The following is a 14,538-nucleotide window of genomic DNA, read 5'->3' as shown; positions in this document are numbered from 1 at the left end:
AATAGTTTGGCAGCTAACATAAAAAGGAATCCACAATTTAATGATACAGGGTAGGCCATGTAGAACTGACAAGAAATTTCTTCACCGGGAGTGGAATTCTCTGCCACAAAGCAGTGGAGGCCAAAATATTAAATGTTTTCAAGTTAGATATAGTTCTTAGAGAACTAAAGGGAACAGGCTGAGTTGGAAGATCAGCCACGATTATAATGAATGGAGAAGCAAGATCAAAGGTCAAATGGTCTACACCTGCTCCTATTTTCTATGTTTGCATTAAGGGTATCAGGGAAGTCGCTGGGTTTTTGAGATTGTTTTGAACTTGTTTTTTGATTACTCATGCAGTACAGCTCCCATCTGTGTCATTGGGTAATCCATCAGTGGGGGTATCTATCCGAAGTTACCTGTCATGGTGCATCAACATGTTAACTATGTCTTTAAACAGCTCCGGTTCCTTAGGGGAGAAATAACCACCACTGATCTGATCCATAGCTTGTCTCAGTTCTGGCAGCTTTTCGAAGTATTCTCTGGCATTGTACCTGCATGGAATGCAAAATCAAAGTGTAATATGTACATGAGTTTTTTTTTGTTCATTCATGGGATGTAGCATTACTGGCTGGCTAGAGTTATTGCTAGTCCCTAGGTACCCTTGAGAAGGTAGTGATGAGCATTGGTCTTGAATGCTGCGGGTAGACCTGTAATGACCAGAAGGAGGAAACTCTAGTCACCCATAGGAATAATTACGGAATTTTAAAAACAAAAAAGTGGCCATTTGATGTTACAAGTTTGATTGTTCTTCATTGCTGATCTGCATTTCAAATTCATTTACTTATCTATGCATAACATGATGCAGATAAGTCACTTCCTGGCCCAAAGGGGCCATTTAAAGTTTGCAGATGCTCACTTACATCACATAAAAAAAATACACAGCATGAATGACAGGAGCAATGCTTCTTCCTGTGTTGTACAGGAGAAACACTGAGGTGATAAAATTTAGTCAGTGCCCTGAGGAACTTTAGTTTCAAACTGACAATATACAATTCACAATTGCTTTCATTGTGTAAAATGATAACAGATAGATAAACTGAGAAATGTGTTGATAAATAAAAGATTTCTGGAACACCTTTCCCAATTTCAGGATTTTCCAATGTGTTTTACAAACATTGAAGCACTTTTGAAATAACATCAGTTGTAACACTGGAAACAGAAGTCAATTTGTGCACAGGGAAGTTCCACTAATGGCAACATGATCATGACTGGATGATCTATTTTGATGGTGTTAATTGAGGGATAAATATTGGCTAAGGCATTTGGGAAAAGCTCCCTGAAACTCTTATTTCCGCAGCTGGATCTGCAAAGATAGATGGGGCTTTTGTCCAATATCCAATCTAAATGATGGCATGATAAAATATGGGGCTGGATGAACACAGCAGGCCAAGCAGCATCTCAGGAGCACAAAAGCTGACGTTTTGGGCCTAGACCCTTCATCAGAGAGGGGGATGGGGTGAGGGTTCTGGAATAAATAGGGAGGGGGGGGGGGGGGGGGGGGGAGGCGGACCGAAGATGGAGAGAAAAGATGATAGGTGGAGAGAGTATAGGTGGGGAAGTAGGGAGGGGATAGGTCAGTCCAGGGAAGACGAACAGGTCAAGGAGGTGGGATGAGGTTAGGAGGTAGATGGGGGTGTGGCTTGGGGTGGGAGGGAGGAAGAACAGGTTAGGGAGGCAAAGACAGGTTGGACTGGTTTTGGGGCCTCCTAGCCTCCCTCGACCTCTTCATCTCCAACTGCCGTCGAGACATTAACCGCCTCAACCTCTCCACCCCTCTCACCCACTCCAACCTCTCCCCCGCAGAACGGGCAGACCTCCGCTCCAACCCCAACCTCACCATAAAACCTGCAGACAAGGGTGGCGCAGTGGTAGTATGGCGCACTGACCTCTACATCGCCGAGGCCAGACGCCAACTCTCCGACACCACCTCCTACCGCCCCCTCGATCATGACCCCACACCCAAGCACCAAACCATCATCTCCAACACCATTCACGACCTCATCACCTCAGGTGACCTCCCACCCACGGCCTCCAACCTCATTGTGCCCCAACCCCGCACGGCCCGTTTCTATCTCCTTCCCAAAATCCACAAACCTGCCTGCCCTGGTCGGCCCATCGTCTCAGCCTGCTTCTGCCCCACCGAACTCATCTCCACCTATCTGGGCTCCATTTTCTCCCCTTTGGTCTAGGAACTCCCCACCTACGTCCGTGACACCACCCACGCCCTCCACCTCCTCCAGGACTTCCAATTCCCTCCAACACCTCATCTTCACCATGGATGTCCAGTCCCTATACACCTGCATTCCGCATGCAGATGGCCTCAAGGCCCTCCGCTTCTTCCTGTCCCGCAGGCCAGACCAGTCCCCCTCCACCGACACCCTCATCCGCCTAGCTGAACTTGTCCTCACCCTCAACAACTTCTCTTTTGACTCCTCCCACTTCCTACAGACTAAGGGGGTGGCCATGGGCACCTGCATGGGCCCCAGCTATGCCTGCCTCTTTGTAGGTTACGTGGAACAGTCCCTCTTCCGCACCTACACAGGCCCCAAACCCCACCTCTTCCTCCGGTACATTGATGACTGTATCGGCGCCGCCTCTTGCTCCCCAGAGGAGCTCGAACAGTTCATCCACTTCACCAACACCTTCCACCCCAACCTTCAGTTCACCTGGGCCATCTCCAGCACATCCCTCACCTTCCTGGACCTCTCAGTCTCCATCTCAGGCAACCAGCTTGTAACTGATGTCCATTTCAAGCCCACCGACTCCCACAGCTACCTAGAATACACCTCCTCCCACCCACCCTCCTGCAAAAATTCCATTCCCTATTCCCAATTCCTCCGCCGCATCTGCTCCCACGATAAGACATTCCACTCCCGCACATCCCAGATGTCCAAGTTCTTCAAGGACTGCAACTTTCCCCCCACAGTGATCGAGAATGCCCTTGACCGCGTCTCCCGTATTTCCCGCAACACATCCCTCACACCCCGCTCCCGCCACGACCGCCCCAAGAGGATCCCCCTCGTTCTCACACACCACCCCACCAGCCTCCGGATACAACGCATCATCCTCCGACACTTCCGCCATCTACAATCCGACCCCACCACCCAAGACATTTTCCCATCCCCACCCCTGTCTGCTTTCTGGAGAGACCACTCTCTCCGTGACTCCCTTGTTCGCTCCACACTGCCCTCCAACCCCACCACACCCGGTACCTTCCCCTGCAGCCGCAGGAAATGCTACACTTGCCCCCACACCTCCTCCCTCACCCCTATCCCAGGCCCCAAGATGACATTCCACATTAAGCAGAGGTTCACCTGCACATCTGCCAATGTGGTATACTGCATCCACTGTACCTGGTGTGGCTTCCTCTACATTGGGGAAACCAAGTGGAGGCTTGGAGACCGCTTTGCAGAACACCTCCACTCAGTTCGCAACAAACAACTGCACCTCCCAGTCACAAACCATTTCCACTCCCCCTCCCATTCTTTAGATGACACGTCCATCATGGGCCTCCTGCAGTGCCACAATGATGCCACCCGAAGGTTGCAGGAACAGCAACTCATATTCCGCCTGGGAACCCTGCAGCCTAATGGTATCAATGTGGACTTCACCAGTTTCAAAATCTCCCCTTCCCCAACTGCATCCCTAAACCAGCCCAGTTCGTCCCCTCCCCCCACTGCACCACACAACCAGCCCAGCTCTTCCCCTCCACTCATTGCATCCCAAAACCAGTCCAACCTGTCACTCCCTCCCTAACCTGTTCTTCCTCCCACCCCAAGCCGCACTCCCATCTACCTACTAACCTCATCCCACCTCCTTGACCTGTCCGTCTTCCCTGGGCTGACCTATCCCCTCCCTACCTATACTCTCTCCACCTATCTTTTTTTCTCTCCATCTTCGGTCCGCCTCCCCCTCTCTCCCTATTTATTCCAGAACCCTCACCCCATCCCCCTCTCTGAAGAAGGGTCTAGGCCTGAAACGTCAGCTTTTGTCTCCTGAGATGCTGCTGGGCCTGCTGTGTTCATCCAGCCCCACATTTTATTATCCTGGAATTCTCCAGCATCTGCAGTTCCCATTATCTCTAAATGATGGCATGTCTGGCATGGCAACATAGCATATTGAAATGGAACACAAGCCTGGATTTTGTGCTCGAGTCTCCATAGTGGAACTATGATCTCTTTATTGAATACAGCCAAAGAGTGCGGTGCAGCTGTTAACTTATTACCAACCCCTTCTTATCAAGTGCTTCAACATCTTCCACTCTCATCCCAAAGATGAAGAGGTTCTCCTCTCCTGCCTCTTCAGCCATTTCTACATTAGCACCATCCATGGTTCCAATTGTCAAGGCTCCATTCAACATAAACTTCATGTTCCCCGTGCCAGAGGCTTCTGTACCAGCCGTTGAAATCTGTTCAGACAAGTCGCATGCAGGTATCACTGTTATGAGACATGAAGGAAGAGGGGGAAGAAAGCAACAGGTTAGCACTATTGTTTTAAAGATTTGCAATGCTTTGTTTATCCTTTTCTAGGTTGATCTTTTCAAATTGTAACTTCTCCCTACAATACAAACTTGGATTTATATAGCATCTTCAGTACATTTAAAGTGCTTTTAACTCCTGCACATGACTACAGCTGGACAAAAATGGATAAGACATAAAAGGTGATGTTGCAGCATGTTATAAAAACCTGATGTACAGGTAGGCTCTGAGGAGGTTATTAAAAGGCGGGGAGATTTAGTAAGGGAATTCCAGAGCTCTAAACTGCTGAATGCACAGCTGCCACAGCACAGCAATTTGGAAGAATGTGAAGATATCATTTACCTTTCTCTGCAAGGGACACCCGGTAGTTCTCCAGGAAGATGACCTTCAGTCTGTCACCCACAATGGGATCATTGTTGACGACATTTCCAACGGATGTTATAAGTTTAATGATCATCTTGGCCATGTGGTAGCCAGGAGCTGCCTGTAAACGATCAGGGCAAAACAGGATGAACAGGTAGTATGGCCTAACATACAGGCAGTAAGGTACCAGAGACAACCAGTAGCCTCACCAGCAAAATAGATACATGAAAATAAATAGACTAGCTGGTGAATGGTCAGAAAATAGCATTGTTATATAAAATATGTTCAGACAGAGACTTGTGTACAGGTTCAATTTATAGATTGTATTTTGCGTGTTAAGGACGAGATAAGATTTAGTGTAATTTGAGTGTTTTTGTGGCTTGGTGCCAAGAGGTATGAAGCTCTGTTTTGTTTACATGCATTTTAAAATATGTTTTAAAACATTGAGGTGAAGAGTTTCATGTACTTAAGAAAAAAACGTGTTACTTAGCAACAGGCAGCCAATGACAGAGAAATACAGAACAATCCAGTATCAGTCAGTAAGCATACCAATGCGTGAAGGTCTTTTTGACACTGGCTCTAGGAAATTCATGCAGTTATTCTGAAGTCAAAATCATAACGAGTTTGGTTGGCAGTTTGTGTGTTTCAAGGAGAGAAATCAGATTAAGGGAGTAAGTGTCTAGTAACTACATTGAACTCTGTTGAAAGGAAACCAACTGCAGCTGTACCAGCTCAAGTCAGAGGAAATAAGCTCAGGGTAGAGATACTAACAACTTCACTTAGCTTTTAGAAAACACCACCATGTCAATTTTGGAGTTTCACATCGAATTTCTCTCCATGAGCCCTGGCCAAGATTTTTCTCATTCTAAAACACTCCTCATTATCTAGGAATCATGGCATTCTGCTGGTCATATCTTCACTCTTGCCACAGGCAGAAGCAGTCACTATTGCAGGTTTATCACAGGATTCCTGGCACCAAGGCCATATTTAAAACATAGTTGTATACCAGACTAAGCACTGTCAGTCTTAAAGATAATTCTTTGGACCCAGGAATTTTCCTGGATGCCGTGGACAGAGGAAGTTGGCACGCCACTTTGCCAACAGGGACCTTGAGGTCTTGAATAATGAGGAAGTGCACAGGAGGGCTGTCCACTTCCCTCAGCATTAGCAGAGGAGATCATAGCCCCGTCACAGGCCCCACCAGACTGGTCAGAGGTTGACAATTGGGTCACTGTGGTGTTACTATATGTTCCCTCGGAGCATCAATGTCACAAGGTGGTCACTTACATTTGTAGAATGGGGCATGTTAAGTGTTACCTCACACTCACTAATTCTGCTACTGCAATCACTGCCCACTACTCATTCTACTGCTCACATCCTCCCTCACTTGCTCTCACCCACGCAATCCCCCATGCTGCCAACCCTGCGTGTCCTTTGCACCACCTACTTGAGACCTCACCACTTGTCCCTCTCCAGCACCAGCAGCTGTGCTCATCACCTTCATCGCACTTACTCCCAGTCCCATCTCATTCCAGGAGAGACAACAGCCCGTGATAAAGCAGAAAGAAAGAAGACAGGAGATGGGGTGCTCAATATTCAGTTCCTCACACCCCACAAGGAGAGAATCCTGGCCCTAGCTGGTGAGGACCACAACTGTTCCTGTTGTGATGCCCCAACCTCCAGTCACAGCAACCAAGAATCACGGTCCATTGCAATGCTCCTCTCCTATGATGATCACTATGAATGTACTCTTAATATTACCAAACATCTGCCCATTTTTTGGGACCTTTTTCTCGGTTTCCTGCAGACACCAATAGAAAACAGAATTGTATGCATGGTCAAGAGGGTGGCTCCACAAGGTATCTTCTCCTCCACCACAAAGGAAAATTGTGTTAACATAGCCTGACCATACCAGAGGGCTTATGTCTCATTAGAGGGAGGTGACTAGTAATGATTTAATCTGAGGGCCACTGTACCTCATGTGCAGGGAGAGGTTGAGAAGGAGAGTCCTTTATGATAACCTCAGGAATTGAAACCATGCTATTGGCATTACACTACTTCATAAATCAACCATCCAGCCAATGGAGTTAAACTGACCCCCGGAGTTAGCAAAGACTAAACAGGGACTGGAGTTTAGACAATTGAGATGTGACCTCAGTGAAATATGTGGGATTGTTAAAGGACTTGACAGGTTGGTAGGAGATTAAAGGAAACAGGCAGGAAAAACAGGAGTAGAAGCCCAAATTCATTCATAATCATACTGAACAAAGGAATAGCCTCGACAGGAGCGGTGTTCTCCTGTCCCTATTTCTAATGCTGATTGACATTTGCACCACTGAGCACAAAACTGCAGATCCCACTCAGATATCAACACTAATTCTTCAATGCTGTATTGTTGTCTCTCAATCAGCCAGCCCAGACAGTGCAATTAGAAGCTAGGCTTTCTAGGTGCACAAGTTCATCCTGCAAGGGTTTCATTTACCTTCTGAAAGTCAGCAGCCTTCCAGCAGCCACACTGGAGCTACAGGGCAAGCACTACTCAAGGAAGAAGAACACCCAACAACACTTGAAAGGCAGAAACTATGGAAACATGTTAATAGATGATTGATTAGTAGATTGTATAAAGATATTATTGGGAAAAAATGTGTATAGCTATTCCAGCATTTCTGTCACAAAAAAGGTATGATGAGATGTTGTAGATGAGCGGGAAGGTGGGGACTATTGAAGCAAAGGTGCCGAGAGGATGACAAACCAAACTGACAGCTTAAAAATACAGGGTCTTCCATTAAGACACAGAAGTAGGTAGTAACTGTTTCTCTTAGAGGGCAATTAGTCTTTGGAATTCTCTTCCATAGACAGCAGCTGTGTCACTAAATATATTCATAGTCAAATTGGACAGAGTTTTGACTGACAAAAGATTAAGACAGGCAGGAAAGTAGAATTAAAGTCATATTCAGGTTAATCATGATCTTATTTAATTGGAGAGTAGCTTAATTAGCCAAATAGCAGACATCTGCTCCCATTTCTCAAGGCAGCATGATCATATAAAATTTGACACGGAGCACTATTAATAGATGTTAGGAGTGATGACGAAAAGCTTGTTACAGAACTAGATTAGAAGTGAAAAGATCTAGTACGTGAATTCCAAAAGATTAGAATCTACATATTTGAATACATAATGGGCACGATGGGTATAGGGTGGGCAACAGGTCAGAACTGGAAGCACGCAGAAACCTTAGCAAGCAGTAGGGCTTGAGAAATTTGCAAAAATAAACAATATTCAAAGCCATGGAAAGATCTGATATCAAAAACAAGAATTTTAAATCAAATCAATGTATTACTTCATCTCACAGTGTTTCTGAAAGCTCAGACTAAGCTCTTCATTCAGGCAACTATAAATACAATCTTCCACCAAAGAGATGGTCTCTAAATTGACTGAAGGTTGAAGTGAGATAACACAGAGTGTGGAGGTGGAGGAACACAGCATGCCAAGCAGCATCAGAGGAGCAGGAAAGCTGACGTTTCGGGTTGGGATCCTTCTTTAGAAAGGGTCCTGACGTGAAGTATCAGCTTTCCTGCTCCTCTGATGCTGCCTGGCCTGCCGTGTTATCTCTGACTCCAGCATTGACAGTTCTTACTATCTCAGTGTTGAAATGAAATGCTTTTGTACTCTATTACTCTTCCTTACCTTCCCTCCAATCAAGATTGTCCTTGGTACAAAGGCTTTGTTTGGATCTTTCTTGATACCTGATAAGCAGATGGGAGATCATTTCAAAATAAAACACTTGCTATCACCTTGGATCTTGTATTTATAATTGCTCTACGAGCCTCAACCAGTGCCCTTGTCCAACAGGCATTAAGCTCTTGCTCCCAGTTTGGAAGAGGGCACAGACTATAAGGAGGACTTTCCATGGCACCCTGATCCAGAGTGCCACTTAAGTTGGCGAGTAAAGAGAACTGCAGCACTAATAGCAGATAGCATAATTAGGGGAATGGACACTGTTCTCCGCAAGGAGACAGAGTCCTGAAGGCTGTTTTACCTCACTGGTGCCAAAATTCAGGACATGTCTGATGGGCCAGAGAGGAATTTGGAATAGGAAGGGAAGGATCCACCAGCTATTGTCAGTCAATGTCAGTACCAGTAACGTGAAAAAGAGCTAGGAAAAGGATTTCCCAAAGGATTACAAGTATCTTAGGCCTGAATTATAAAGCAAGGAATAACAATATAAGGAATTAAAAATCCCTGGGTTGCTACAAAGCCAGCAAATCTGATTTTGGGGTAAATAAGATTTGAAGCATAGGTGCACAGCTCAAATAATGGTGTGGGGAAATAAGCTTCCAATTCATGGGGCATTAACACTTGCATCAGGCAAAGATATAGAATCCCTGCAGTGTGGGAACAGGACCTTCGGCCCAACAAGTCCACACTGAACCTCAGAGCATCCCACCTAGACCCATCCCCTTATAACTCACCTAATCTATACCTCCTGAGCACTATGGGCAACTTAGCATGGCCAATCCACCTACCCTGCACATCTTTGGACTGTGGCAGGAAACCGGGGTACCCGGAGGAAACTCACGCAGACACTGGGAGAACATGCAAGCTCCACACAGAGTCGTCTGAGGCTGGAATCAAACCCAGGTCCCTGGCGCTGAGGCAGCAATGCTAGCCACTGTGCCACCATGCTGCGCTAGAGAGGCGTTCCATTGAGACCGGATTCATTTAAACCATGTTGGAACCACAGTCCTGGCAAATTAGAGTCATACAGCATAGAAACAGACTATTCAGTCCAACAATGGCACGCCAACCATGTTCCCAAATTAACATAGTTCCAATTATTGGCATTTGGGCCACATTCCTCCAGAACTTCCTTACTCATGTATTTATCCAAATGTTTTTCAAATGTTGTAACTGTACCTGCATCCACCACTTCCTTGGTCAGTTCATTCCACATACAAGACACTCTGTGGGGAAAGAAAAGTTACCCTGCATGTCCTTTTTAAAATCTTTCACCTCTTGCCTTAAAAATATGTCCCCTAGTTTTGAAATCCCCCACCTTAGGGCAAAGACCTTTACCATTCACCTTACTTATGCGCACCATGATTTAATAAACCTCTATAAAGGTCACCCTCAACCTCCTATGCTCCAGTAAAACAAGTTCCAGCCTACGTTTATAACTCAAACTCTCCATTCGTAGCAACATCCTGATAAACCTTTTCAGAACTCTCAAATTTAATAATATCCTTCTGATAGCAGGGAGACCAGAACTGTACCCAGTATTCCAAAGGAGGCCTCACTAACGTCCTGTACAACGTAAACATGAAGGCAAATGTGCTGAACACCTTAACCACCCTGTCTACGTGAAGCAAATTTCAAAGAATTGCATACCTGAAACCCCTAGGTCTCTGTTCTACAGCACCACAAAGGACCTTCTATTAATTGTACAAGCCCTGCCCTTGTTAGTTTTATCAAAATGCAATGCCTTGCACTTATCCAAATGAAACTCCATCAGCCATGCCCAACTTTGTGATTTTTGATAATGTTCTTCACTGTCTTCACTATACCACCAAACTTGGGTGTCATCCACAAGGTTACTGACTGTGCCTCCTAAATTCTCATCCAAATCATTTATATAAAAAATGACAAACAAAAGTGGACCCACTGCTTATTGCTGTGGAACAACGACTAGTCACAGGCTTCCAGTCACCAAAAACCCTCCACCACCACCCCATCTCTTACCATCAAGTCAACTTTGAACTGAATTGGCAAACTCTCCAAATCCCAGGTGATCTAACAATACTAACTGGTCTAACACGTGGAACCTTGTTTAGTAAAGTCCATGTAAACAACATCTACTGCTCTGCTTTCATCAATAGTCTTGGTTACATCCTCAAAAAAACTCAATCTTAAATTTCTGAAACATTATTTTCCTCACAAAACAATGCTGACTATCCTCAAGTCAGTCCTGGCCTCTCCAAATGAACGCAAATCCCATTTTTCATAATGTAACTCCAACAGCCTACCGACCACCAATGTCAGACTCACCAGTTTAAAGTTCCCAGGCTCCTTCTTTTGTTCTTCATGTACATGTAGAATCTCCTGAATCATTTCTGCTAAGGCTATCTCATTACTCCCTTTGTGCCCTCCTGATTTCCCTTAATTCAATACCACTTGAATATACCTAGGATAGATTTTTTCCCCCCCTTATCCTTGATCAGAACCTCAATATCCTTATTCGTCCATTGTTCCCTACTCTTACCAGCATTCCCTTCACTAACAGGAACATGATGTCTCTGAATGCTTGTTATCACATTTTTGAAAGCCTCTCACTTGTCAGTCATCCCTTTACCTGTGAACAATTTACTCAACTTTTGAGAGGTCCTGTCTCAAACTACTGGAAGTTGCCTTACTCCAATTAGGAACTTTAAATTTTTACAGAAGGCCTATCCTTTTCCATAATACTTGTTTGAAAGTGTTCCCCGACTAACACTTCAGTCACTTGCCCTGCATTTGCTACCCCCCTCAAGAGGTCAAGTTTTGCACTTTCCCTGGCAGGTACATTTACATATTGATAAAGAAAACCATCTTGAACAAATTTAACGAAATCATCACCATCCAAGCCTTCAACTCTACAGCACTCCCCATCAATGTTTCAAAAATTCAAATCCCTTCAAATTATTACATAACCAGAGATCTCTTTACATATTTGCTCCTCAATTTCCTGACTGGTGGAGATTGGGGCTGGGCAGAAAAAGGGGTATATTGGCACAATCCCATCAAGGTGATCATCCCTTTCTTATTTCTAAAGTTCTCCCATATAGCTTCACTGGATGATCCTTCAAAAATATCGTAAGTACAGCAGAAACCGTGCTCCTTAATTTAAAAACGCTACTCCCCCTCCTCTCTTGCTTCCTTTAGCATCTGAAACCCCAGACATTAAGCTGCCAGTCTTGTCCTTCCCTCAGCCAAGCTTCTGCAATAGTTATAACGTCCAAGTCCCATGGTCCCATACATGCCCAGAGTTTATCAGCCTTATCTGCAAGATACCTTGCATGGAGATAAATGCCATTTAATTCTTCAGGGTTACCTCATTCTCTGACTTGATCCTGTCTGTTTTTTCTAATTAACTAGAGGTGTCTAGGGCTCTGGTCAGGCCACATTGTATTCATTCTTTCATTCATGAAATCTTGCTAATCCCTAATTATCCAGAGGGCAGTTAAGCATATTGAATATTGCGAGGTGTTTTGGGCCTTTATCTAAGGATGGATATGCTGGCTTTGGAGGGGGTCCAGTGGCCGCTCACAAGAATGCCCTATGAATGAAGGGCTTGACTCTCGTCTGTACTCAATGAAGTTTGGAAGGATGGGTGGGTGGGGGGTGAAATCTCTTTGAAACTTAGAGAATACTATGAGGGTTGGACACACAGTGAACATGGAGAAGATGTTTCCACTATTAGGACAGACTAGGACCCGAGGGCATAACCTCACAGTAAAGGGATAACCCTTTATAAAAAAAAAGGAGAAAAATTTATGCAGCCAGAGGGTGGTGAATCTGTGGAACTCATCACTACAGAAAGTTGTGTCATTGAATTTAAGACAGAGAGAGACAGATTCTTGATTAGTATGGGGTCGATGATTACAGGGAGAAAGCAGGAGGATGGGATTGAGAAATCCAACACAACTGAATGGTCAACTTTGACTCCTTTATCTTATGGCCTTGTAACTTACAAAACTATGGGCCAAGTGCTAGAAACTGGTACTAGTGTACATTTAGAAGGTTTTGTTGATGCAGACTTATTGGGATGAAGGGTGTCTTCTGCATTGTATGATTCTACGATTCTATAGAGTTTACAATAGTGACGGAATATTGGGACACTCATTTAAAGCCTGAGATGCAATGGAATTTCTTCTGAGCATAGTGACTATCTGGAATTCTCTATCCTAGAGTGTGTTATGGAGGTTTGATCACGAAGTACGTGAAGAGGAGACAGACAAATTATTCATAGATCAGGAAGTTGCCGTGATTGTGTTGAATGGTAAGGGCAGGCTTGAGGGGCTGAATGACTTGTTTCTTCTATTTACTCTGTTGTTGTGCAGAATGAATTAGGTGTACTCCTTGCTGTGATGAGATAATCTTTACGTCATTATTCTGATAATAAAGGTAAACTCAATGTTGGGGCTGGTGAACTACAAATGAACTACCCTGAAATTTTAGCAAGCCAAGAACTCAGAATTTCCTGCACCTTCCTTGGCTTCTTGCTTGTTACAAGTTCAGGGCATTTCAATGATAAATCACCAACCTCAACACGGAGTTCAACTTTATATTGGAACACTGTTTTAAATTTCTCAAGCAGTGCTGGCAGTGGTGGTGTTTGTATGTGCTGGAAGTAGGTTGGACTAGATTTGATTAGTATGTTTTGAGGATAAGACACACCCAATGGTTTGTCTGGATTGTAAATTGATCACACCTTCTGTGGAGTAATCCAAGGTCTGACAAAGATCAGAGTTAACACAACTCCTTCAAAGCACACACACTAACTCACACTACTGAGTTCAGTGCATATTCCATGTCTGTAATCAGTGTGTAGCAAATAAGACTTGCAGTTACTTAAATATATGCAGAGTTTAAAATTGAGCTCAAGTTTTCTTTTAAAGAAGGGGCTGACTCCAAAATACATAGGCATCTTGACAGCTGCATTCTGTTAGTCGCATAAACAACATGCATATTTAATGCAAAGTAGTAGTGTAAAATGTTATTTTCAACCGTTGTTCAAATTTCTTCCCCTTTCAGGGTATTGAGGAAGACTGAACACCTTTCAGGGCCAAAAATGGAGGCCACAGACCGTTTCATGAATTTGTGCAATACACAATGAGAAATTATTTAAATCAGGGTAGAGATTATCATACTGCACTGTTTTAACATGCCCTAGTTCAGCATCAGGTGTTCAGTGTGCAGATGGCTATACAGGTCAGTGATATTTGAGTTTCAATGCTGGTGTGATGGAAGGTATGTGGGCCATGTGCCCCAATGCCTAACAGCCCATTATCAAAGAACATGATCTTTTGACCATTTCAGAATGCTCAACCAGCCTGTGCTTGCCAACCTCAGAATACCATGTCCAACATTAGATGTAGTTCAGCTATTGGTCAACATTTATGAAATAAACCAGACTCTCTAGATTTCATTCTTACTAGTCTGATTTCAGCTACAGAATCTATCCATTTCTGGAGAGTTATCTCTGGTGTCGAGTGTCTTTTCTTAGCCCCTCTAATTTCTATTTTACATACTGTTTCCAGATAATGTGGTTAGGCATCAACGTCTGTTTCTATATATGCACTGACATTATCCTTTACCTCACCTCCTCATGCATCAGATTTTCTGTAGTAAATCAGCAAAAATGCTCTCTAATTAAATACTTGCAAGATTGAAGCCAGGGTCTTCGGTTCCACGATAAATCTGACTCCCATGCCACTAAATCCATTCTTCTCCACAGCAATTATCTGTGACTATGCCAAATTGTTTACATCTTTGGGTATCATATGCTACTCTGAGAAGAGCTTTCTACTGTGTGTCTGGGCCATCACCAAGATATCCTGTTCTCACCTTTCTAGCATGGCTAGACTCCATCCACTTCAGCACCTGTGCTACTAAAAT

At 44.3% G+C, this 14,538-nt stretch overlaps 1 protein-coding gene across 1 annotated transcript in view; it reads right to left on the bottom strand.

Annotated features, from left to right (window-relative positions):
• LOC125455149 (glycogen phosphorylase, brain form) overlaps positions 1–14,538 on the bottom strand; it is a 100,189-nt gene that overhangs the window by 4,469 nt on the left and 81,182 nt on the right. Inside the window, exons 15-18 of the mRNA XM_048536824.2 lie at positions 8,572–8,630; positions 4,863–5,004; positions 4,272–4,479; positions 399–533 (exon numbers count right to left, since the gene is read on the bottom strand). Of these exons, the coding sequence (XP_048392781.1) occupies positions 399–533; positions 4,272–4,479; positions 4,863–5,004; positions 8,572–8,630 (544 nt within the window). The remainder of the gene's footprint in view (positions 1–398; positions 534–4,271; positions 4,480–4,862; positions 5,005–8,571; positions 8,631–14,538) is intronic.

The sequence above is a fragment of the Stegostoma tigrinum genome, chromosome 9, assembly GCF_030684315.1.
Source record: "Stegostoma tigrinum isolate sSteTig4 chromosome 9, sSteTig4.hap1, whole genome shotgun sequence".
NCBI classification, from domain to species: domain Eukaryota; kingdom Metazoa; phylum Chordata; class Chondrichthyes; order Orectolobiformes; family Stegostomatidae; genus Stegostoma; species Stegostoma tigrinum.
This window is presented reverse-complemented; position numbering and strand designations above follow the sequence as displayed.